Source organism: Gymnoscopelus microlampas (assembly GCF_963454915.1).
Source record: "Gymnoscopelus microlampas genome assembly, chromosome: 20".
NCBI classification, from domain to species: domain Eukaryota; kingdom Metazoa; phylum Chordata; class Actinopteri; order Myctophiformes; family Myctophidae; genus Gymnoscopelus; species Gymnoscopelus microlampas.
In genome coordinates, this window is record NC_139957.1 from 30,866,664 (window position 1) to 30,892,028 (window position 25,365).

At 41.5% G+C, this 25,365-nt stretch overlaps 1 protein-coding gene across 1 annotated transcript in view; it reads right to left on the reverse strand.

Moving 5' to 3' along the window:
* Positions 1–81: 81 nt before the first annotated feature.
* The window catches only part of cUnh14orf180 (chromosome Un C14orf180 homolog), a 27,801-nt gene continuing 2,517 nt past the window's right edge, over positions 82–25,365 (reverse strand). Inside the window, exons 3-9 of the mRNA XM_084044075.1 lie at positions 19,824–19,910; positions 17,200–17,320; positions 14,986–15,016; positions 14,745–14,853; positions 5,493–5,638; positions 2,645–2,777; positions 82–834 (exon numbers count right to left, since the gene is read on the reverse strand). Coding sequence (XP_083900201.1) covers positions 629–834; positions 2,645–2,777; positions 5,493–5,638; positions 14,745–14,853; positions 14,986–15,016; positions 17,200–17,320; positions 19,824–19,910 — 833 coding nt within the window. The 3' untranslated portion in view covers positions 82–628. The remainder of the gene's footprint in view (positions 835–2,644; positions 2,778–5,492; positions 5,639–14,744; positions 14,854–14,985; positions 15,017–17,199; positions 17,321–19,823; positions 19,911–25,365) is intronic.

Genomic DNA, 25,365 nt, shown 5'->3' on the forward strand with positions numbered 1-25,365 from the left:
GATGTGTTGCTGCCCTGTGTCCATATCTCTTGGAACAGGAAAGTTTTCACATTTGTGGAATGTGACCCCCCCCCCCCCCCCCCCCCATCTTAAATGTGTTTGGTGCCAATTCAAAGCCAGTCATATCTCTACATTCATTTATGTACAATTACAAGGCTGAGTATTGTGATAGTCCTTAGTGTACTGTACGATATATACAGCATTCCGTTTGATTCAGTTCTGTGTCAAATGTGATGTACACATGATGTAGAAGATGTGTAATAAAATAAATATTTGCATTCCATGGAAACATTCACTCACATACAATACACTAGTGTCAAGAAATAAAAAAAACATTGCATAATGTGCAAAATGTCATGAACTTGGAACAAACGTGGCTTACCCACCACCTAAGTACATATACATACAGGCATGGAAGCTACATATTTCTGGGATTACGCATTTATCCTTATAGCATTGTGAGAGCAGTTCCTCTCAACACCACAGGTAGGCCTAGTGTGCAAGCAGGAGCCTGCTGAATGGCTGAGGAGGTGTTTGTAGGCCAGCCAGGACACCTTCAAGGATAGTGAAAGAGGAGTCTGAAGATATTTATATAATGCTCCATGTCTCCCCCTGTGGCCGGTCTCCGTCATTGCATGGTCAGCCATATCCAGCATCCCCACAGAGCCTGTTTCATGTGCAGCAGGTACACGGCCAGCGAGGCCTCCAGCTCCTCGCACATTCGCTGTGGGCGTCGGCGGTCCGTGCAGTACATGGCCACGCCCAGGAATGACATCAGCAGGAAGAGGCAGGTGAATAGAGCGAGGTGGGGTCGGGCCGGCGTTGTCTCATAGGCTGCAACAAGAGGCAACTATTTTTTATTTGCAGCTTTGATTTGTAAATCAGCTTCTAGGCGTGTACTATGTATGCATGTTTCTCCCCATGTCCTCTTGACCCAGTGAAACCAGCACTTTGTAAGCCGCAGAGTTTTACCTGTTACCAGTGGTGGACAGTAACTAAGTACATTTACTTTAAAGTAAATTGTTTGAGTATCTGTACTTTACTTCTGTATTTCTTTCTTTTTCTCTTTCTTTTAAGTTTTAAGACTTTCACTCCACTACATTTCAAAGACAAATATTGTACCATTGTACTTTTAACACTATATTTCTAGGAAGTGCATGACCACCTGGACCAAAACATATAAAAATACATTATAAATTAACCACTTAAGACCTATTAGAAAATTGTGAAAATATCGCGATGCAAATACTTTTATACTTTTTGAATACTTAAGTATCATTAAAAGCAAGTACTTCCAGTACTTTAACTCAAGTACAAATTTGACAAAGCAACTTTCACTAGTAGTTGAGTAATATTTGACCAGGAGTATCTATACTTTGACTCGAGCACTGAGATTGAGTACTTTGTCCACCGCTGCGTGTTACCTGTTGCTAATATGGGAAGCCATACAAACTGAGTATGAACGGAATACTGAAAATATCCATGCTGTCGAGTAAGTGCAATTCCACACACAGAATGACAAACGTTTCTGTAAATGGATGGACGGGTGAAACAGATCAGTGTGGCTGACACTTGCTCATGCAGAGTAAGTTAGTGAGTTTTGAACACGATTGCAAACAAACTTACCACCTAAACAGTCATAGTATGGAATTACTGTAAAGCCAACAAAAGAAAGGCCAGTCAGTCAACAGCAGACCAGCCATGAGGCAGGCAGGCAGGCAGGCAGGCAGGCAGGCAGGCAGGCAGACAGACAGACAGACAGACAGACTCTGATGCACAGCAGGTAAAAGTCCTGAACATCCTTCATAAATGCTACCATCTCGCATAAACAGACTGCATGCGGTCTCATTTCCATGCATAATTAACACCAAAAATAAATCACACGCCCATGTTTGTACTCTCAGTCCGGTGTTACATTAACCGCTACAGTATCCACAAAGGACAATCTGCAATCTCTGTGTCTTTTAATGTGGCGTGTTTATTTTACTGCTAAGTGCAAGGCAGACGTCTAAAGGTGGATCTCATTTACCATCAAACTCAAATGAATTTGGTTACTGTATGAGTGCAGTTAAATATTGTGCTTATGTCCATATCAGTCTGTAAATGCAGAGCTGTGATGGACAGTTTCTGAGAACAAGGGTGAAATCCAATCACAGGAGAATACAGTTTGAATACTAGTTTTGTACTAGGCCCTAGTACAAATATACCCTAGTAACTAGGGTATGTTATCTATACACCATAGACCAGTGCTTTGCAACATCTGTGGTGTTAAAATTGACTCGTAAGGATTGTATATTATTGCATACTTTTTCTCTGGTTCTACAGTTCAACTTTCCCCTCTAGGGTGTGATCCAAACCATACAGGCATAAACCACCCGGCTAAGACCAGGGCCCTGCCTTACCCATTATGCCTAAACCTTTTTGGCATTTTTTACTATTTTTAAGAACATTTTAAAGTAGTTCAAATAATCGATCTACAAGCTCACAACGTGTCGATGTCGATCGCCTATTTGAACAGTTTGAAAAATGTTTTTCAAAATAAAAAATGCCAAAAAAGTTTAGGTATAAGGGGTAAGTTGGCGTGCAAGATAGGGCCTGTTACATGTTTTTTGTCAAATGCGGATTTCCATTAATGCATGCTCACCATGTACAGTGGTCTCAGGTTCCCTGAATCGAACCCGCCGCTCGCCTTTCCGTCTGTGGGTGGATTCTGGGTCGGAACCACAGCTGGGACTTGGCCTCTTTAGTATGGAGGTGGGGACTTTACCATTGGATACCTGGACAGAGGATATTCATTCATATTTTATATTAGAGACTAGGTTATGTCAATGATTGTATGTTGGGTCATGTGTAATATAGGGCTACGGCAATAGGTGTATTATACTGGGCCATTACTAATTAATTTAGCAAGGTTTGGATCTTGTGTTTGCTGTGTTTACTTATTTACTTCAATTGATTTTAGTCTGGTATTATTTTCCTTTTTTTATTTGCTGTGTAGTTTTATGTTTGAGGCCCTTTTAGTAGACCTTGAAGCCTTCACCCCCCCTTTCGGTTAGTTACCCAGCCTTAGTCAGTCTTAGTAATAATAATTCCCCTACCCTGTTGTATTTTAATGTTAGACTTATTGGTACATACATTTCATACTGCTTTTGTGGTTTTAATAGAAAATGGTTGAATCAACTTGTCACTCTTGATACATTGGTTTTGGTCATTCTGAGTATATACCTGTGTATATATATATATATATATATATACCTGTGTATATATATATATATATATATATATATATATATATATATATATATATATATATATATATATATATATATATATATATATACACATATATATATATATATATATATAGCAGATGGATAATGGGCACAGACCTTTATACGTCGACAAATATAATAGTCAAACCAGGAGATGGGTAACATCAACAGTTTCAAAAGCATCTCATTACTGTAGGTGCTTTTAACACTGCAGTACAGGTATTTTTGAAGGAATTGGAGGCAGGCACAGCAGGCTGTATTTTAATGTATTAACCAAGTGTATTTATGACAGTGTGTCCTGTATTTGATGATATAGTATTTCTATTTCTGCTACTGTTCCTCCAGACTGTTATTTTTATATTCTCTTCGTATTCATTTTTAACTTTTATTCTTTGGAAAAGCAATGTCTAATAAACACCTGATCATCTCGGTGACTGGTGCGTGGGCAGGGATCAGACGTAGGCTATAGAATAAAATAAAATAACCTGCACTGCACACCGTCAACACTTGCACAAGTGCATAATAACTTATTCTTTGTAATCTGTCCTATGTCTGTCTGTCTGTCAGTAATCTCTCAAGACAGATTCAGAGCTCTAAATTCAAAGAAATGTTTTGCAGATGGGTTCCCAGATTGGTCTGTCAGTAACTATGTTAATTATATTGCTGACTATCTTGACACGGACACTCTTATATACTGTATATAATTCATATATGGGCCCAGGGCAGGAATTCCATTGAGGCCATGAAGGCCATGGCCACTGTGGCCCCTCAGTTTGGCCTTCTGACCCTCAAAAATTACAGGTATATGTCCTGACCTGAGGCCACAGTGACCTTGATGCCCCGCCCACACTATACCCAATCTGATTGTGCCGTCTTCTCCTCTGCCTGTTTCCTGCCAATATCGTTTTTAAACACCAGTCTCTCTTTTTGAGATTCTGAATTCTCAACTCCCCCTCCCTAGCAGCCCCATCTTCAAATGAGTCCAGTGACTGATTAGTCCAGGGCTGAGGCTGAACTTTTGACTCAGGAGTTTCTACAAATATACATTGGTAAATTGTAAATAACAATCAATTATTTTGTGAAATAAACAGATCATTTATTTATTTCACTGATAGTTGTACAAAGTATTGAAAACATTAGTTACATTTAATTAATTATATCCGTGGACTTAAAATCATTGTTTTATCTGATGGCCTTCCTGCCCTGGCATTTGCCTTTGTGCCCTCAAAAAGTGTACACCAACAAAGTGGCCTTCCCCCCAGGGCCGATCTAGAATTGCGGGTACATTTCACGTCCCCCAGGTAAACCCTCAGAAAATGTGTTATCGATTCAGTTATGAATAATATAACATTTTCACTCATAATAAATAATGCTTGATTATTTTAAGATAATATTTACAATTTATAAATAACATTTTAGTTAAATGATTCCCACCGTTCAGTTCTGAATATGAACTGAATGTACAATATGGGAAGTAGGAGAGAGGAGGTCATCATAACATATATGATGACCATGTATTCACGACCCTGAGTAGGCCGGCACCAAATAAGCTGGCACCGTCCTCGTGTTCTGTAATAAACAGAACATGCATTTTCAGGTCAGGATACCAATTGTATCCAATCAGGAGAGAGAACTCATACAGGATAAACAAGTGATATTGGAAGTGATGACACAAAGAAATGAGCAGACAAAATTGAAGCTGATAAATTGATAAATCTCTCCTGATTGGATGAAATTGGCAACTCACCTCAAAATGTATTTTCTGTTTTCTAAAGAGGGAATAACACTGTTACTGAACAAACACCATATAGCTATGATTACTATCATAGACAAAGCTTTAACTCTTAAACAAAAAACGTTTTGTTTTAACCAAAACATATTACCTACACTACCTTTAATCTAAAGAAAGGAACAATTGTACTTGAATCTGACAATTTGTCTATAACAGAGTTGACCAATTCGAAATACTTAAAATGTTCAACTTAAAGTGTGTTCTATGAGAAAAAAAAACCTTGTTTCCTCTCTATACTCGAAATGAACCTGCAACAATGCACCCCCCCATCCACACACACACACACACACACACACACACACACACACACACACACACACACACACACACACACACACACACACACACACACACACACACACACACACACACACACACACACACACACACACACACACACACACACACACAATGATTAAACAATTTACCTCTTGATGGTGGTGGGGTTCCTTCCTGTGGCGTACATCTGCACGTTTGTCTCTGTGAGAGTGAGGAAGACAGTTGACGGTGTCTCTGAGGGACTCTGCCGCAGCGAAGCGTTTGGACAACGCAGACACACACTGACCCAGCGAGTCTAGGGAGACAACCATGACCGGACATGAAGTGAAGAACACTGACAACCACACTGAGTCTGCTGAGCGCTTCAGTGACGGACGATAAGGCAAAGTTAAACATGCAAAGCAGGACAGACCTTTCGGAGAAAAGACAGGGTTAACTCTGTCATTGCCAGGCAGAGCTCAGTGAATACAAAGTGGGTTTAGGAAATGTTTAACTCAATTTGTTTGATCTGATTTAATGGTAACATAACGTAGTTAACTGCAATCTTAGCCTTTCTTTAAACAAGTTGTCACTGATGCAATCAAGATGTGAGATAGGTTACATTGATAGGGGTGTCGAGAGGCACAGAGCTGCTAACACTAAAAACAACCCTCAGTTACAACCATGTTTAGGTCAAAAAGGAATCCTTTGTGTATAATACAACATAAAGGTCACTAAAAGTGCAGACACATTGTACATGGAAGACCTCCACGTGACCATTATGTCCCATGTGCTGTACTCTGACCTTTGCCTTGTTTTGGATTTCACCTTCGTCATCTAAAATAAATAACAAGGATTGTTGTAGACTTCTGCCCCCCGAGTCCCGACCCTGACAAGCACTTGGAATTGTAGGCATTACATTTAGTTTGACTCCACAGATAAATATTGAAAAAATTGTCGAACTATCAATAATTCATTTCACAATGTTTGCCTCTTTCTTACTTAATATTTGACAATTTGGTATTGAAAAGGTCTTAAAAGTCATTAAATTGTAACTTTAGAAATGATCAGATACCCTGTACACACTTATACTTTATGTTGGTTTGTTTACTGTTGAGTGAGAAAACAATGTTGCAAATCATCTGGGGACCCTCCAAAATAATTTCGGGACCCCCACCCCCAATTTGGGAACCATTGACTAATGGCACTTTTCCACTGCATGGTACTGGCTCAACTCAACACAACTTTTTGGTTAATAGACTACCACCAAGTTTCCAAGCGAGCCGATGTGATACCAAAAGGTGATGTGAAAACACTGTAGACTACTGATTGGTCAGAGTGAATTGCCACTAGCATCATTGTGTCACAACCCGCCCAGTCTGAATGGAAGCTCCCAAACACTGTTAACAAACGTTTAAACAAGACATTGTACAGTAAATGTGAAATAAATCTATATTGATCGAGCAACTGCATGGCCTATTTCTAGGTTCTGTTCCAGTTCTGTCATGCCTCAGGAGAGATAGTATGTAAACTGTAGCGTACTTAGCGGCATGATAGTCTGCCGTAGCCAGACAACTATTTCACAATCTCCGAATGCTATATAAAGTCTGGAACTACACCTCCCGAAATCCAAACAAGGAAGCTGGCATCTGTTCGTCATTTCCGTTCACGAAAATATCTTTAAAAATATCTTTACATTTTATCTTTTAATTTCCATTTCTGCTAAACAGCAAGCTATATATGCTTAGATGAATTTGATTTATGTTAGGATACATTGGGGTGACTGTAAAGACGAAACGGAAGTGGGGAGAAGGCTTCACATCCGCTTTATCGCTTGTTCATGATCAGAGCTTCCGTCAGTCTGGACTGTGAGAAACTAACTGACTCCTATCATACTGTATGTTGTCCTTAGTGAAACACTGGGCATGTTTGTATTCATGTGCACACTACTGACAACTTCAGTATTGTGCTTAATAATTGTGCTTGTAATCTCATATTTAGGAATAATATTGGAGCAGTCACTCCTGTTCATCTATTACTAGGCGGCTGAAAATATGGTTTGACCCAAAAATAATTTGAACAAAAGGTTTCTCAATGGTTTACTGTAGTATCAGGTGTACTTAATAACATATCAAAAGTTTACCAAAATCTGATCATTAGAAATGTCAAATTTCCAAGATGGCCGCCACCAGTTCCTTAAAAGACCATTATTCCTTCAATATTTGCCCTACACAAGTCATTTTGGTGCCTAGCCCCATGTTTTGGTGATCTAGGAATCCAATTAGCATATATAAATAGGCAAGTGATTATAAGTACAATTATATATCAAAGCAATTGGTTATAAGCATATTTAGCAATGTAATTGGACATTTCTCCCTTTTCTACATACTATAATGCCCAGGATTGGTGAATTAATCACCTATACCTATACCTATATATGTAATTCACATCTGTTGAAACTTTAAAAATGTATTTGGATACCAATAAGGAATAAATTCATTATTACTGGGTGGTACTGTGACATTTGTAAAAACATGGCTGCCAAGTGATAGACTGGGAATATTACACAAATCTTGGAAGACATTCCTTACAGAGAAATGTCTTCACCAATGTGTTTGTAAAGGTGTCCCGTTCCCAAACTGGGGTCCCCCAAATGATTTTGGGGGTCCCCAGATGGATAGCTTTATGTGCAACATGGTTTTCTCACTCAACAGTAAACAAACCAACATACAGTATAAGTGTATACAGGGTATCTGCACATTTCTAAAGTTACAATTTAAATACTCTTAAGACTCAATATTATCTCAAATATTAGGTAAGAAAGAGGCAAACATTGTGAAAATAGTTATATAGTAATAGTAAAGCTGAGAACACTACACTCAGTAGGAAAGAAATGGCCACTTGTCTGGTCTATGGAGAAGATGGACTCTACAGTGGAGAGAAATGGCCCCTTATGGGCCAAGAGAGGGTGTACAAGTCATCACAGAGCTATCACAACATGTATCTAGTGTCTTCTACTGGGTGTCTAGGCAGGGTGGAGGAGTGTGGCATGGATAAGGTTCAGATTTGCTTGTCACAGACATCTCCTTATTCCTGAGACTAGTAGTTGTGTGAGGTTTTAGTGCAAAATTAATTTCACATGTCCTTATTTTGTGATTGGTACTGCTGGCAATAAGCTTGAACCCTGATCTCTTTTTCTGGATAATTTTAAGAGCAAGAAGGTACGTATAGGGGACAGCCCATCACGCCCTGGGCTCCAGTCTCCCCATAGAATCCCAATCTAACCGACCTCCACGCCCATAAGGGGCCAACAAACAAGCATTGCTTTCGGCATACACCATTTTTTTGTTCTGGAGCTGTTCTGGAGAGGGGAGAGGACGCTCTGAGCCATAATGATAAGTCACTGGGAATATTAATGGTCAGCCACCACCGACTCTCCTGTGAGCCAGTCCGACATAGACACCCTTGTCTGCCTGACACACAGTCATGCACCACTACGTGGAGGTCTTACAACCACCACTATGGGGGGGGGGGGGGACCCTCCTCACTACCTGTGCCAACTCACGAGCGCCTATCTCGGACATATGAGCCAGCCAGACCCGCCAGGAGGTCCATTTGGGACCAGCATACATAGGGACACAATGGAGGTTCGAGGTTTTGCACGTGGGACATGGGGGAGATCAGAAGCTCAGGGTCTCCTTGCCTCCTAACTTTGCTCTTCTACACTCCAAGTGCCTCGGGAGCAACACAGTGACCCCCATACTCCCCTCTACCCACCTGAGGGGAACCCTAGGCCCACTATACTCTAGACCAGACCCACCCCCCATACTCCCCTCTGACTAGGCACCCAGTAGATACTCGGTTCAGACAGCCTTACACTAACCTCCATAACCACCCCCACCCCTCTTTGCACACTCACACTGATTGCCTTCCTAATGTGTTTAAAGGTTCTATGAACATCTATTTAATGTTTTTTCAAAATCTTGTGTCTACAAGATGACACTGCGCGTCCACGAGTAAAATAAATATTCTTGTGTATGTAGGGGAGGAGTTATGAAGTTCCTGTGGGGTGAGTAAGGGGAGGGGTGCAGAGATATTGGTTCATAATGCAATACATTTTTGGGGTCAAGTCAAAAATGAATTTAGTTTGGGCTAAATTTGATCCACAGAGCTATCCAAAACCTTTCAATATTAAAAACAATACTATCTATCAACTGACCATATTCTCTGCCACCACCTTCTGAATTACTGCAAGTTGTGACTACTAGTTTTGTTGTGTTTTGAGGATATCTTGAAGCCTATTGTTCCAGTAAAAACGAAATATAAGTAGTTGAACATTTATTATATAATTAGTTAAGTTAACTTGAAACGGGTTAGGGTTAGGGTTAGCAATTTGCAATTTGGATAAGTCCAATGGATTCCCAGGCCCCCAAAACATGGGGTTAGACACAAAAAGTACTTGTCTAGGATAAATAAAGAAGGAGTTAGGCTGTTTTAATGATTTTTGGGGCATCTTGGACGCCATCTTGAAAATAACACCTTTCCAGTGGGCAAACTTTGGTAAACTTTTAGTATGTTATTCAGGACACCACATACAACATAAAACAGTTGAAAAACCTTTTGTTCAATTTTTTTTGGGGTAAGGTGCTTTTTTTTCATATATTCAGCCGCCTATACTGCAAAAAATATATCAAGTGTGAGAGCAAACTCAAGTAGCTCTATCACAGAAGTCTTCTACTTTTCAGTTAAGAAACTTAACTGACTCGTGTCATCATTAATGCAGTGTCATTTTTATTATGTTCTGCTTGGTACAGTGATTTGACTGCAAGATTTCGGAGCAAATTGCAAATTATGCAATATAATATAATTCTGTACTTATTCTGTATTAAATGCATCCCCCTCAAACTCATGTTGGTACTGATGAATTCAGAAGATATGACTGCTGCGAGTACAGCTCTGAGTGGAACAACAGAAGAAGCTGCATTGTGTACAATATCATAAATGGGTATGCTCCTCAATATTTGTGTTCTGTTCTCAGATAAAAATGGACCATACTCAGCATAACTATACTACCAGGGCCAGTGTGCGTTCTTGTAAAATGCCTCGAGTGAATAATAATGTAGGCTACTGTAGCCAAACGTTTTTTACACTGCTGCTGTGTTGTGGACCAGCCTGCCTTCAGCTACACATAATGTGTAGAGGGACGAGGGACACACAATGTAGAGGGAAGTTAGGTTAGGATTTTTTTTATTGAATAGGGTAACAGATTTATAATGAAATCTTATTTAAGTTAGTATTTTTATTGTATTGGGATGTGCTTCAGGGATTTTACGATTGTGCCATTTAGTAGCCTACTTATGTTGAATGTCTTTGTTTTCTTTGTGGGTCTTTTTTTGTCTTTTAACATCTTGGGAAAATGTTGGAAATAACCTTATGCACGTTATCCTTTATATTCTTGTTTTTCTTTGTCTGATAATCCATAAAATCAATTAAAAGGTGATGTGAAAACATTGCAGACTTCTGATTGCATGTGCCCAGTACTGACATAATAATAACATAATATTGAAGTTATGTCAGTATTGTGCTTACTATACTGTATTGCATGTGCTGTACAATTTGCAGGTTTGCACTCAAAACAGCCTGGGGCGTTTTGAGAGAATCAAGAGGGATTTATTTATCACTTACTCATACAGGTACAAGCAGTGTGTGTGTGTACAAGTAGTGTGTGTGTGTGTGTGTGTGTGTGTGTGTGTGTGTGTGTGTGTGTGTGTGTGTGTGTGTGCACGGCTCTGCGCGTGCACACATGTAACATGTCACACAATGACGACCTGTTTCTGTAGCTGTAGTGCGATGGCAAGCGCATGATGTTGGTGTTCATTTTCTTCTTGACATGATGATTAGTTTGCTTAAGAAAATAGTGCTTCTCCAGTCAACTTGTTGTTGGTAGCATGACTTTGTTGTCAACACAGCAGTGAAATGCTTATGCGTGCCACAGCTCGAGTACGGGTGTGCATCTGTGGCTTGGCGACACACACGGCCTTCATCAGAGTGTAACAATGAAACAAAATAGCACATTTTAAAGGAGTGGCTTCAGTTACAAATTAACGATTGCCAGCTGGCATAAATAATCAGCTGACAACACAGATCCACAACAGATCTGTCACCTATCTGTCACTGAGGCCAGTGTAATCAATAAACCACGGACAGTACTCCTCGGAGCACAGGTCTCCGCCAGGGCCCGCAAACATTGGTAGACAGCCATAGCCAATTGGAATGGGATCTGAAAATTCAGACTAATACATCTTGATCAGATGACCCCAGATATAATGGGTACCGATATGTGTGAGTTTTGGACAAAATAACAGGCCGTCGTGAAAAATGCAGGCCAGAGGTTGTTTTCCTAGGCCTCCCGGGAGCATGCATGCAAAGTTTCACGCGACTGATTCAGCAGTACCGGAAATTAACAGGCAAGGCGAAAACATAGTCTCTTTGCCAGTTTTAATTATCTCTTTTAAGTGTCTTTGCCAGGCCAGATGGCCTTTAGCGTCGCCGCGTTGTGACTTGTGAGCTTGTAGATCTGTTATTTTTGACAAACTTTCCTCCCAGAATAGGGATGCTGGGGCTAAAGTGGTTAAGTACAAAATGTGTAGTAGTTCTTCCACCACTGCTGAAGAGCATGCAAGACAATACACAATAGTGGTGCAGTGGTATGATATGTCACTTCTCATACCAGAGGTTGAGGGTTTAAAGCTCATAATAGATGTTTTTCCATGTTTGTAGCTGGCTGTAATCTTCTGGTTGACAATGGTCAAATACACACAAAGGTTTTATAGTGGTAAAAGTTTTATAGAGGTGCCAGACCTCTGTAAACCCTCCCCATGGCCTCATGGCAGTTGAAAAGATGTCAAATTGACATCTTTTTGCAACCTTGAATTTTGATAGATTTTTTTAATGAATCATTATGAAGGTTGTTGGTTCAAATTCACTCAGTGAAACATTTTCTTGCATGCTTATGTGATTAATTGACACTACAGTAAACTACTGTACATGGCCGCATGAGTGCTGTTGTGTCATAATTAACCATAATCATCAGTAGGTGTATCTTGTTGATTCAGTCATTATGTCATTTCATCTTGACCTGTCAAATCTCCCTTCAACCGTAAATATGACCTCGAACATATTGGTGAAAGTCCTGGCGGTGCGTTAATAAAGGAGAGGCATCACAATCCGAAGGTTGGTGGTCTTTGTAAGGCGAGGAGCATGGAGGCAGCCCACCTCCCTCCTCACGCTCTCTTTTAGCTGTGGTAGGAGAGGGGAGAGCATGGAGGGAGTAGCCTGGTAAACCCTCCCTCCGGAAATCTCATTTCCATTCGATTTCTAGAAGGAGTCTGGTCTGAAACGCCTTTCTGCAATAATCGCTGTGGGCTGGAGTTGGGCGGGAGTAATACCGTTGACTGACAACCCCTTCAACCAATGATCGTTTTCCCCCTTCAGCCAATGAGCAGTTCATTTTGACGAGCTCCAGGCTATGTGACGCAACGGGACTTTTGGGACGGCCATGCCGAAAATAGGTTGCCTTATTGGGATACATGCGTGTCACTCCCCGCCCCTGCCGGTTCTCTAAATTTATATTTTTAAATAGGCTCTGTCATGATTAATTGACCACATATATGAAGTTAAACAACTAAATTCTATCCAAACGATATCTTATAAGTAAATTCCGTGCCTCAAAAAAGAAGTTTGAAAGCGTTATAAAACTGAAAGTAAGAAGTGAAGGCACTCGCACAAACAACAATGGCTGCCGTTCGTCTTTTGTCGGCGGCTCTCAGGCTGCACTCGGGTTCATTCGGGCTCACTCGAACTCGCCACCTGATTGGCCAACTGTCGCTGTCAATCACAGAACAATGAGCGACGACGCTGATAGGCTCGTCGGCTCGGCGAGCAGAGCGGTTATTGGAGAAAGGCGTTTCAGACCAGACTCCTTCTAGAAATCGAATGGAAATGAGATTTCCGGAGGGAGGGTTTACCAGGCTATGGAGGGAGACCACCTCCAGAGGGAGGAGATTAAGAAATGCACATATTAAGCAGTGAAGAAGTGATTTTTTATTTATTTTTATTTAAGCATTACATTTATTGTAATTTCCTATTTATTTTAGTTTTTTTTAAGTATTATATGTTTTGTTATTTCCTATTAAATTAATGTTTTTGCTTTATTACTTTGACAGCTATTCTAGTTATTTAAGGCATTTGATAGATCCTTTTGAGATAAGGTGTTTTCGTTTTTGTTTGACCTTTCATCAGTTTTCGCCTTTCATCAATTGTAGTTTTAGTTTTTTATTGATTGATGAATTTCAACCATCAATCATCTGTTTTTAACCAGACCAGTTTGATTTCATAGTTGTTCTATTTGCTTGTTGAGTTGTTGATGAAATTTGAACCTAGGACCTTCAATTTATACCCCTGACATTACTTGTCACGCTGGCATGTAAGATGCAATTGAGAATAAAATACTTAAGGGTCAGTGGTACAATGGGGTTGGCAAGATGACAAATTTAAAAATCATATAAGGATTCTTCACAAGTGGGTAAGTGCATTGTGTGTGTGTGTGTGTGTGTGTGTGTGTGTGTGTGTGTGTGTGTGTGTGTGTGTGTGTGTGTGTGTGTGTGTGTGTGTGTGTGTGTGTGTGTGTGTGTGTGTGTGTATATGTGTATGTGTATATGTGTGTATATGTGTGTGTGTGTGTGTGTGTGTGTGTGTGTGTGTGTGTGTGTGTGTGTGTGTGTGTGTGTGTGTGTGTGTGTGTGTGTGTGTGTGTGTGTGTGTGTGTGTGTATATGTGTATGTGTATATGTGTGTATATGTGTGTGTGTGTGTGTGTGTGTGTGTGTGTGTGTGTGTGTGTGTGTGTGTGTGTGTGTGTGTGTGTGTGTGTGTGTGTGTGTGTGTGTGGTGCACAAGAGAGAACGGTCCAGGCAGGGCACAATTAACCCTTTGTTGTGTCTGGGGCTACGACCACGTTTGGTGTCACCAGCCTGCTTATTGGGAGCAGTTAAGACCCCTACACACTGTACGATATTTGACCCGATTTCACTGTCTTAGTGTTTTGCTCAAGGGCACTTCGACACTAACTCAGGGGGAGCCTGGGATAGAGTGGGGGACCTTCAATTTCCCAGGGGGCCACTCTGCCACACTGCTCATATTGATTTCTGACCTGTATTTCTTCTGACTTTTTCTTTCTTTCTTTCTTTCTTTCTTTTTCTTTCTTTTTCTTTCTTTCTTTCTTTCTTTCTTTCCACCTTTCTTGAAACTGCAATGATGGAGCGTGTACGACAAACCAATTTCACCCAGTTTTTTTACACCTGTAAACCTGTGATGTGACAATAAAGTCGAGCTGTGTTGACTTTAACACAGATGAGTGTTTACCTGAATACTCCGTTTTGCCAATCTCAGCGTAGACAGTGGCCAACAGCTCCAGGCTCCTGGCTGTTATGGGGTGGTCATTACCAAAGGTTCTCTGGTGGATCTTAGTGGCCTGTGAGACACATTATTATTAATGACTGGAGGTCATTAGGGTGGTGTTAAATGTTGAATCTGTTCAAAGAGCTGAAAAGCTGTTGCACGCACGCAGAAGGCAAGATACAGTACAGTACAGTACATCCCATACCTTTCCACTGTATTCCAAAGCAAGGTGGGGTCTGAAAGAAAAGGAAGATGAGAGGGTTAATTTCCTTTTTGCTCTGTGTGTCTTCGTGGAGTCAAAATATTCTGCTGAAAGGAAAAGCAATCCATCACCCTCATAGGGTTCAATCCGGGTTACGAGATGAAATCTACCTCTGCTCTGGGCACACTTGTTCAATTTAAACCCGCAAATACATCTTTTCAGAGAGGCCCACAAAGGATGACCTTAATTAAGCTTAGTGTTGCATGCTGCATTGTCAGTCAGGCATATCTATTTCAGTGTTTGGGGCAGAGCGGAATGACAAATCTAATCATACGTGTGCTGTGATTAGAGTGGGATGAGACCGCTGGCATTAGACCTGCCTTATGGAGGAAGTGGAAACCTTCTCTCTCTGCCAGAACAAACTGTCCCAATCTTGCCTCCAGGGAGAATTACACAAAGGCATGGCGCTTACAGGTTTGTTTACTGGACTGTGCCCCACCACCAGCAGCCCTCTGCTCTTTGGGGTTAAGCTAGGTGAACACACTGGTATTGTAATGTGGCACGTTTAACAAGCACCAGCTGTTCTGCTCATATCTCCCGGCAGGTAGTGCCAGCCAGGGGCATTCATCACCCTCACGTGTGTGTATGGATGTAGAGCAAGATCTGTTTAGTGTGACAGATGTCAGCATCACTGCTCCAAAACTACACTTGTCTTCAATTAGTAATGGCCAGGTGTTGGTTTACACTGCTTCAGAAGGTCCTCAGAAGACATCCGATCGTCAAAGACAGAGAAGCCCTTCGCCAGCCCAAAGGACTTCCTACCACATTACTGAAAGATTCAGGAAGGATTACAACTTCCTGTCCACAAGAGGTTTGACTGCGGGCATGGAGGCATTAGCAATTATTAGCAACCATAGCCCCTTAATAACAAAACCCTATTTCTTACCACAATTCTTATACTCCTCTCTCTAGGAAATTAAAGAGCCGTAGCAAATTCCAGCTTGTCCTTATTTACCCAGAAACCCAAGACTCTGGGTACAGTCATGCACCCGCGGTACATCTCATTCAAGTTTAACTAGATTTCTTGCCTTGACGAATGACCGTGCCCGACCGGAACGCTCCACCCCTGCAACCTTCCGCCCTCCGCCACCCTTTAAGGCAATCAGGTTAAATGGCATTATCCCAACAATGACAACAGATGGATAAAAAAAAAGTGTGTGCATGTGTTATGGCCTAACAAAGTAGTCCTGCAACAGGAGACACCAGATCCAGTTGATGTGTTCTGCAGGCAACACTCGAAACTCAGATAGTGCACGGTGTCTCTTTTCTCCACCTCAACAGGGAAATTCAACTCTGCCTTTTTCACATGGTGACCAGAAATCAAACACTTGGTATGGGAGTTTAATGGGAGACAACAATTTCCATTCTGGTCATGGGTGTGTACATGCATTTATGTGTGTGTGTGTGTGTGTGTGTGTGTGTGTGTGTGTGTGTGTGTGTGTGTGTGTGTGTGTGCATGTGTGTGCGTGTGTGTGCGTGTGTGGCTGTTTGCATGTGTATGGGGCTGTGTGCGTGTGTGGCTGTGTGCGTGCGTGCATGCGTGCATGAGCTTGCGTGCATGAATCAAGAATGTTTATTTGTCACTAATTATACAGCAGGTACAAGCAGCAAAATGCCATTGTGGCAAAGTCTGCAAAAATACTGTGCTAAAACAACTTACAACAATAACAACAATAATAAAATGTATGTGCATTGAGTATGACAAGGTTTGTGAGTATAAGCATTTGTGTGTGTATGTTTTTGGTTCTATGTTTTCAAAGGTAAAATTTGGTGAAAACAAACAAACAAAAACTCCAATCTTCAAACAGGACAGAAAAGGTATGAACAACAGTCCACTGTTCAAAACATTTGGCATACAGGCTACAACTAAACAAAAACATACATAATATTGTTTTTACATTCATTCTCTATCTATATTGTATAGCTCAAATCTATTTCCAAAAATAAGAGTCATACTGAATAAGATAATCCACCCATATTGCCCTCTCACATACAATAACACTGTTATACAATGTTATACAATGCTACCACTAACTCCCTTTAAACTTTGAAATGACAAATCCAACACGCCCCTAGAATAAACATTTTGTTTAATTTTAAATTAAACAAGCAGAACACTCTGCAAACACATCAGTTGGCCGATCGGAAGCGTCCTACCTTTTGCTCATGATGCAGAGCTGTGCCAGACGTTCCAGGTGCTGGGCCTGAGATGCCTGCTCCGACTGTTCCTCTGGGGTGGTCCATCCTGCTGAGCCCAGCGTGGCCTCCTCGTGAGGCCCTGTTACACACACGCAGGGCATGGAGTCACAGTAAAAAAGTAAACCTTATCTCTCTATCTACCGAGTTTCTTTAAAAAAAAATAGAAAAAAGAAAGAAAAGCCTGCAGATCTGGCAATCTGCCCTGATTGGCAGAGCTGTGTGGTGATGCAAGTGAAGCCTGGACAGCAGAGCAGGGCCAACTGAGGACCGGAGACAAGAGACAAGAGGATATGGGAGTCAAACAACACACTCACCACGCCCACTAGAACTCTGTGACACACACACACACACACACACACACACACACACACACACACACACACACACACACACACACACACGTGTGGGAAAAAAAACGTTCATTTCAGTGAACGAACAATTTCGTTCACGGCAATGATTCCTTCAAATGATTCGTTCACGTTCTCATTCAGTAGCGCTATTTTCTAGTGTTTAAAATGTACTTGAGTAAAAGTACAAAAGTATTGGCATCAAACTATACTTAAAGTACCAAAAGTAAAAGTACTAACATATTTGAAAATAGCCGATCTACAAGCTCACAACGCGTCGCATGGCGACGCGTTGTGAGCTTGTAGATCGGCGACGCGTTGTGAGCTTGTAGATCGGTTATTTTCAAATAGCCTAGGTATAAAGTGCTAAAGTGGTTAATGTATGTTTTATAATGGGTGTAAAACACCATTGCGAGAGCGTTTTTTTTATGTCGCCCATCCCCTCCCCCCATCCTGTGTACGGGGGGAGGGGATGGGGGCATGCACGATAGCGTGAACGTAACAGTTTCAGAAAGTGAACGAGCTCGTTCACATTCACGGCAATGAGCTAGTTCTTTTGAACAAATCGATCATGAACGACAAATCACTAACACACACACACACACACAAACTAGCAGCAGCAACCACAGCCCATCAGGTGAGACCGCAGGCGAATTACTCTGCTCACTCCCACCCACACAACCACACAACCAAACACAACACACTTGCAGTACAAACACACTGCACACGTACACAAAGACAATTATGGGTGGAGATGGAGAGAACTATTTCTCTGTCCTCATTCAAGCCCACCGGTAAACAATGGAAATACTATAAAGCAGACAGATGCTGGTGCCACGGCCAAAATGAAAAGAGAAATGAATTGCAAGAAATGGAATGGGCTGATATTTTGGCAAAGACACTGCAGAGTGAAATCATCTTACTGTTGTAATATATTTAACACGTTGTAATATATTACTGGAGGTTTGACCTGTCCTTCACCCCAATATCTGTACTTAAATATACAGATTAATTATAGCTCTGTGTAAGCATGTGGAATATGCTTGTGGCGCCATGTGCTGCTTCATCAGGAGACTACAGGATCGAATTTCTGAGGTACAGCTCATCTGACATAAGTGTGTAATCATCATAATGTGCTTGCCTTCACAAAGCATACAGGTAGAATTAGCATATTTCAGTGCAGGTACTGGGGTGCAGTCTACACATGTGACCAAATGGACCCCTACAGGTCCATTTGGTTACATTTGTACACTCTCAGAGTTAAACCCAGTTTATTCTACAGTGTGGCTGGTGAGCGAGCAGGATGCCAGCGTCCTGGGCGCTGCCTCTGGAGACGACCAGCATTCAATCCAAGGGAGTAGTGCTGAATCAGGGGCTTCGGTGTTCCGTGGTGCCATGCAGCGGCTAATGATATAACACCGAGAGCAGCCATTTGTCTTCCACTACGTCTGTCTCCTAACTCCTCCACCCGGCCCACGCAAGAGCGGGCTGCTGCTGCCTCAGCAGCAGACGGAGGAAGAGGAAGAGGAAGAGGCAGCCGTCTGGAGAGGCAGCAGCAGGTGATGAATGGCCGGCTGCTTCTGCGAACGCTTGCTCAGAGCTCCGCCAGATTTACAGCAAATAAAGATGAACTGAGGTCAAAAGCGGAGCTCTGTTTTGCACGCGGTGGAAACGGATGTGCTTTTCGCACCAACGGCATAGTGATCTACACTCTGTTGTATACAAGACCATCTGGAGTTTTGTTGACTCAGGTTACGTAGTCAGACGTGGGAAGCTTTCTTTTAGCGACACCCTAGGTCAACATTTATACAGTTATGTAAATTCACACCTGTGAATTGGGCGATACAAGCACATCAGATCAGCTGTTAATCTTTTAGCAGCCTGATGGGGGTGAAGTTGAACAATGGTTGTTAAGTGAACAGGGAGTGTATTCCTTAACGACCCAGACCTGCTGATTCCAAACAACCAGCATTTCAACTCCCCACCCTATTTATGCAATAAAAGGTAGACTATGCTGTGCTGCTATGGTCATTAAGTATCCATTGTACATTTTCTGTTGAGACCGTATTGACACAACTGAATTTCTCTTACGGGATCAATAAAGATCTGTCTGTAGACAAAAGAACAATAAAAAAAGAACCAGATCCAAGTTCAAACTATCACAGACTTATAGATCCTGTACTGTGTGCTCTCCATAAGCATCCATTACGGTAGAAAACATGCTAGTGTACTTGCCTGTGCTGCCCTGAAGGGCGGTGAGCTCAATCAGTGCCACCTCGTAGAACATTTTCTCAGCCTGGATGAACTGCAGGGCTTTCTCATCTGTTTATATGGGTGAAGGATCACTGTCACTTGTCAACAGGATTAGTTAGTTGTTGTTGTCACAAACAGACCTGTTGCCAGGCTTGTCATTCATACAATGTTTCATTGTTCTAGGTGTAAAACAGAAATGCAAGCTTTCATTGTCAGTGACTGTTGAGCCCCAATCTTGAGGTATGGATTTTTTAATACAAAGTTTAGCATGAAAGATAATTCATTTATGTGAATAAACTAATGGAAAGTCAAAGCTCTATGGTCACCCATACATTCACCAACTATTGGCTAGCCAAGGCAAGTTTGGGGTTCAGTATCTTTAAGGACACTTCGACATGAAGCCAGGAAGAGCCAGGGAACCTTTCGGCACCTCTACCCCTGAGCCACAACCACCTCTTTATCAACAATAAACAAAGGAGTTACATACAATTTGAATGCAACCAACCTTGTACGTGTAACTGGGTTTATTACAGGGGTGTCCAGTCAAGTCTAGTTTCTATTTCTAACCAGTATGATAAAGATGAAGATCATTTGGACGCAATAGCTAACACAAACACTGAATGAGTAAATAAAGTCCTTGATATTGATGGTCAATAGAGCAACTAAAGGTTTTAATTCTTGGTGACATCATTGATCACACCATTACATGGTTTCTAGCTTAAGGAGAGAGCTGTCCACAAATATTGAATGAACATTCAATAAGCATTAGAAAAGCATTTATTGTCTGTAATAATAATGTGATTAAGAATCCAATTTACAAGATACATTCTGAAATGGATTTGTCTTTTTACTTTGTAAATCATTTTGGATTTATCTCTATTGCAACTATTTTGCAGTGTTTTTATTTTATTATTTTACATAAAAGGATACAACTTTTCAAAGACACTAAAAATAGAGCTTGTTTATTGTCTCAAAGGCTTTCCGCATACTGAGAACACTTCCCGCTGTAAAGTGACACCATTTAGACTTGACAGGTGAACATAAAGACCACTGGCACAGACAATAGGCTTAAAATAAACACTCTGCTGCCTGCCTGTCCCATTTAACGGCAGGCCTCTTGCACATGTAAAGAAGAGTAAATTCTATCTTTAGTGATTCCATGTCCTTCACTGTCTTATTTTAGTAGCTCAATTAATCTCCAATTCGTCAGAATAATATCCAACAGGGCTTTCGGCCAGATCCATGCTAAAATTAAGGAGTTGAGAGCTTTCCACTAGTCCCCACCAGGAGACCACAGAAGTGAAAACCATAACAGCTGGTTTATGTCATCTTGCCACCAGGACAGTCGTCCAAAAGTGCTGTACAGTGCAGACCTCATTAAAAGGAATAGTACAAAAGAGCCAGACTATATCTTCCATGTAGAGCAACAGAGCTACCTTGAGCTAATGAAAAGAATGACAAACCTTGCAAAAAAGATAAACATGTATTAAAGGTATATTTCACTTTCAAAAAAACTTTTGGTCATTTTATCGTCTACTCAGGCTTTTGTGAACCCCCCAGACCGTTTTTAAGTTGCTTTATTCAGTATTTAGATATTTGATATTAATTTTATCAGACACGCGATAAAATGACCCAAAGTTTTTTTGAAAGTGAAATATCCCTTTAACCTTGTTAAAAGGTGCTGCTGCTTACTGTTTGATGAGAAATGTAACTCATTGATTGATTGATAAAAAAAGAAAGAAAAACAACAAGCAATTTGTTAATATGTTAATCCTCGTGTTGTAACGCCCACCTCAACACAATTTTGAATGTACTTTTGTTTGTCTTTACTTTATTTATTTTCATGTCATTCTATTTTTCTGTGTATGTGTCTTTCTCATATTTGTCTTTTTGTTCGTTGAATTTTCTACCTGGAAAAATAATAAAAAATAAGTTAAAAAAAAAGGTGTTGCTGCTGGTGAGTAATGCCAAACAGTAGAGCCATGAAGGCAGAGGGACGCTGAATGAATGTAAATAAAGCAATAGCCAGCACTCCAAAGTCCTTCTGGTACTTTTAATTCATATGCAGCACGGACAATCAATAGTCATGCTGAATGACTATTGATAACCATTGACCGTATAAAAAAATGTTTTGTCCCCCTTTGTTTTTGCCTCTAGGGGCACCACCTCCTATTAGCAGAATCTGTCTCGAGAGATTACATGTAGCCAGATGATCGAGATCTCCGCCTACCATTCAATGTCCAGTAGTTGCTAGAACAGCTGCGAAAACAGCCTCTAACCTACTGCTTTGAAAAACAATCCACCCTAAACTCTTTGCATTGGTTCTGGAATGCAGTTAAAGAGGAATACCACCCATTTTCAACATTGAACCATGTTATAATATACATTAGAGCTGTTGTGTGGAAATAAGAACCCCCCCCCCTCCTCTATGTCGCCTAGAACTGGAGAATTGATTGTTGGGGTCATGTGATCAGTGACATACGGAAGGTGTACTCTTTGGCCCGCCCTCTAGACTGCTGCATTCACTAGAATGGTGAATTTCACTTCCAGCTGAAACAGTGCGACTTGAATATAAAGTTAAGACTTGTTAGAGCATTTTCAGCCAATTGATTTCTATTATCTACAAGTACAATGTCTTGTGAAATGTGATATATAACCATATGCCATTATAAACTACTGCAAGTCGCACTGGTTCAGTTGGAAGTGAGATTCCCCACTCTAGTGAATGAGGCAGCCTAGAGGGCGGGCCAAAGAGTACACCTTCCGCGTATGTCACTGATCACATGACCCCAACAATCGATTCTACAGTTCTAGGCAACACAGAAGGGGGGGGGGGGGACTTTTTTCTTATTTCCAGACAACAGCTCTAAGGTATATTATGACATGGTTCAATGTTGAAAATGAGTGGTATTCCCCTTTAAGCTAACTTACTACTGTACATTGAATGATGTCACTAGATGTATCATTCAGTAGGCGGAGATCTCTGATCATCTGGCTACGCGAGACAACAAAATAATACACACACTGGAGTACACACAGTATTATACAGAGTTATTTTGAGCAAATCCTCCTGAGGGAGTAATTGTAGTATCATTAGAAATGCACTGAATCTGTGTCAGTGGCTGGGCGCAATCAGTGTCTGGGGGGAGTCACCTGGCAGCAAGGAGTACAAGGTGAGTATGAACAGAACTATATAGAGGATTAGAAACAAAAGCAGCTATCAAAGGTCAGAACAGCGAAGAGGTACTTCAGCTGGCTGCTTTGATATTTTTAGCCTGGCGTGAAAACAACAACCAAGGCAATGAGCTACTGTAATCTTTCTTTTATTTGAGATCAAAGTCGAATTGACAGATCAATGTACTGCCCATGAAACAGACATCAATAAACACTCACCAGCCAAGTGAGAGCCTTTTTGGCTCAGGACAAAGGTCACTTCAAGATACTGCCAGTTCTGATAGCAGCCCTGCAGACTTTAAGCCATAATGACACTTCCAATATCAGCCTCACTCAATGTGTTCATGTGGATCAAAGCCAATATGTCAGCACAAGGTATGATTACACCCACCAGGTCATGTGAATTTCTCACTTAAAACCTATATACGTCATCGACCATAGTCCCCCAGGGGTCTATAATAGGCATGCACCTTCGCACCTTTACCTTTTTGCCCCGGAATAGGGATGCTAGGGTTAAACCCAGACACATTGGTGCTGTGTCATTAGGGTTGCCAACATCCAGAACTGGAGAAACGGGACACATGCACGCGCGCGCAGCGGATAAAGTTACTTTTTTTCGGTTTTAGGGTTAGGGTTAGGGTTGGGAACAGGCTGACATGCCACACAAACAATGATGCTGCGCCCACCGGAGAAAATCTCACACACACACACACACACACACACACGCACGCGTGCGAGCACTGTGCCTGCCCTGTCAACTGAGCGGTCCTAGCGCCCTTCGCATACAGCACACAAACACGCAGCCAGACACACCGCATTGTGCGCAAACAGAAATATATATTTTATTTTTCCCTTTACACCGGAGTCCGGGACAAACAAAGTCCCGTACGGGACACGCCCCTTTTGGCTCAAATACGGGGCGTCCCGGCTAATACGGGACGGTTGGCAACCCTATGTGTCATTTTTCCGACGGCGCGTTGGTCCGACTCGCCCCATTACTATCCCTATCCACACGTGAAGCCACGAGGTCGGAGTAATGGGATGTCGGACTTATGGGCAGTTCCCGACACATCAACATTAAAATTATGCTACAAACACTTTAGTTATACAATCTCAGTTCCTGTGAAAATCCCCATCCATTTGTCTCTTGTTACAGCACACTGACCTTTAACCTGTCTCCCTAGACGACAGTCACAAAGGCCACAACATAACTGGCCAAGCTCGTCTTTTGCTCATGAGAACTGTTGTTGTCGACAATACAATGAAACGTCCTATGGCACGCAATGACAACTGATCATGTCATTTCAGTCTTTGCTATAAAAGTAATGAATAAATAATGGTTTAGGAATAATTTCTTGAATCTGAACGATGTTCATGTTTGACATAAACTCTTCATGAATTCTTATTTACTCATTACATCAAATATTTTTTTAAACACTTCTCTGCATTCACAGACCCTCTAAATGTAATACATCCATGTAGCGTGCAGTTAAATTAAATTTTAAATTTTATGGCTGTAACATTACACTAAAAGTAAAAGAATGTAACATAGTACTTTACGACACTCATACAACGCCACCAGTGACATGACATGACACCATTCCATCATTTACTATTCATAATGTCACTGTCAGAAGACTTAATCTAGCCATGATAAACGAGGCTCTACAGTTGATAGGTCCTCACTCTGAGAGGGGCCTATTGATGAAGTGAAGCCTAGCAAATCGACCTATTTTGGGAGAGATGGGTAGTGAAGGGCATAGTCTCAACTCAGATAGATAACATGAGCTGGCGCGTAAAGTGTTGCAGCAGTGTCTCAGTATCGGGGACCAGAGACACGGGGGTTATATATCCCGAAACGTGACACCTCACTATTCTCTCCACGATGCCCTCCACTGCCGTGGTCCATCGAAGCAATGCGGAGGCGACGCGAAATGAAGGCAGTGCATTAAACAGGTTAATGAGAGCTCACACCCGCGCAGTGCTGCACAGAGATAAGGACTCAGGAATCCTCTTAAGAGATATAGGCACACAGCTTGAGCTCCTCAGAAAACCATTAGGCACTCTGGTAGAAAATGTGTTATTATAGAACACACACACACACACACACACACACACACACACACACACACACACACACACACACACACACACACACACACACACACACACACACACACACACACACACACACACACACACACACACACACACAGTTTACTCTATTTTCTATTAGGCTCCACACCACTGACTTTGTGCTGGCATTCACCATGCCCGCTCCTACTGGCGATGCTTTCAACGTTAGCCTCACTGAAAGAGACTTGTAATTCTATAGTTGGCCTGGTTTGCT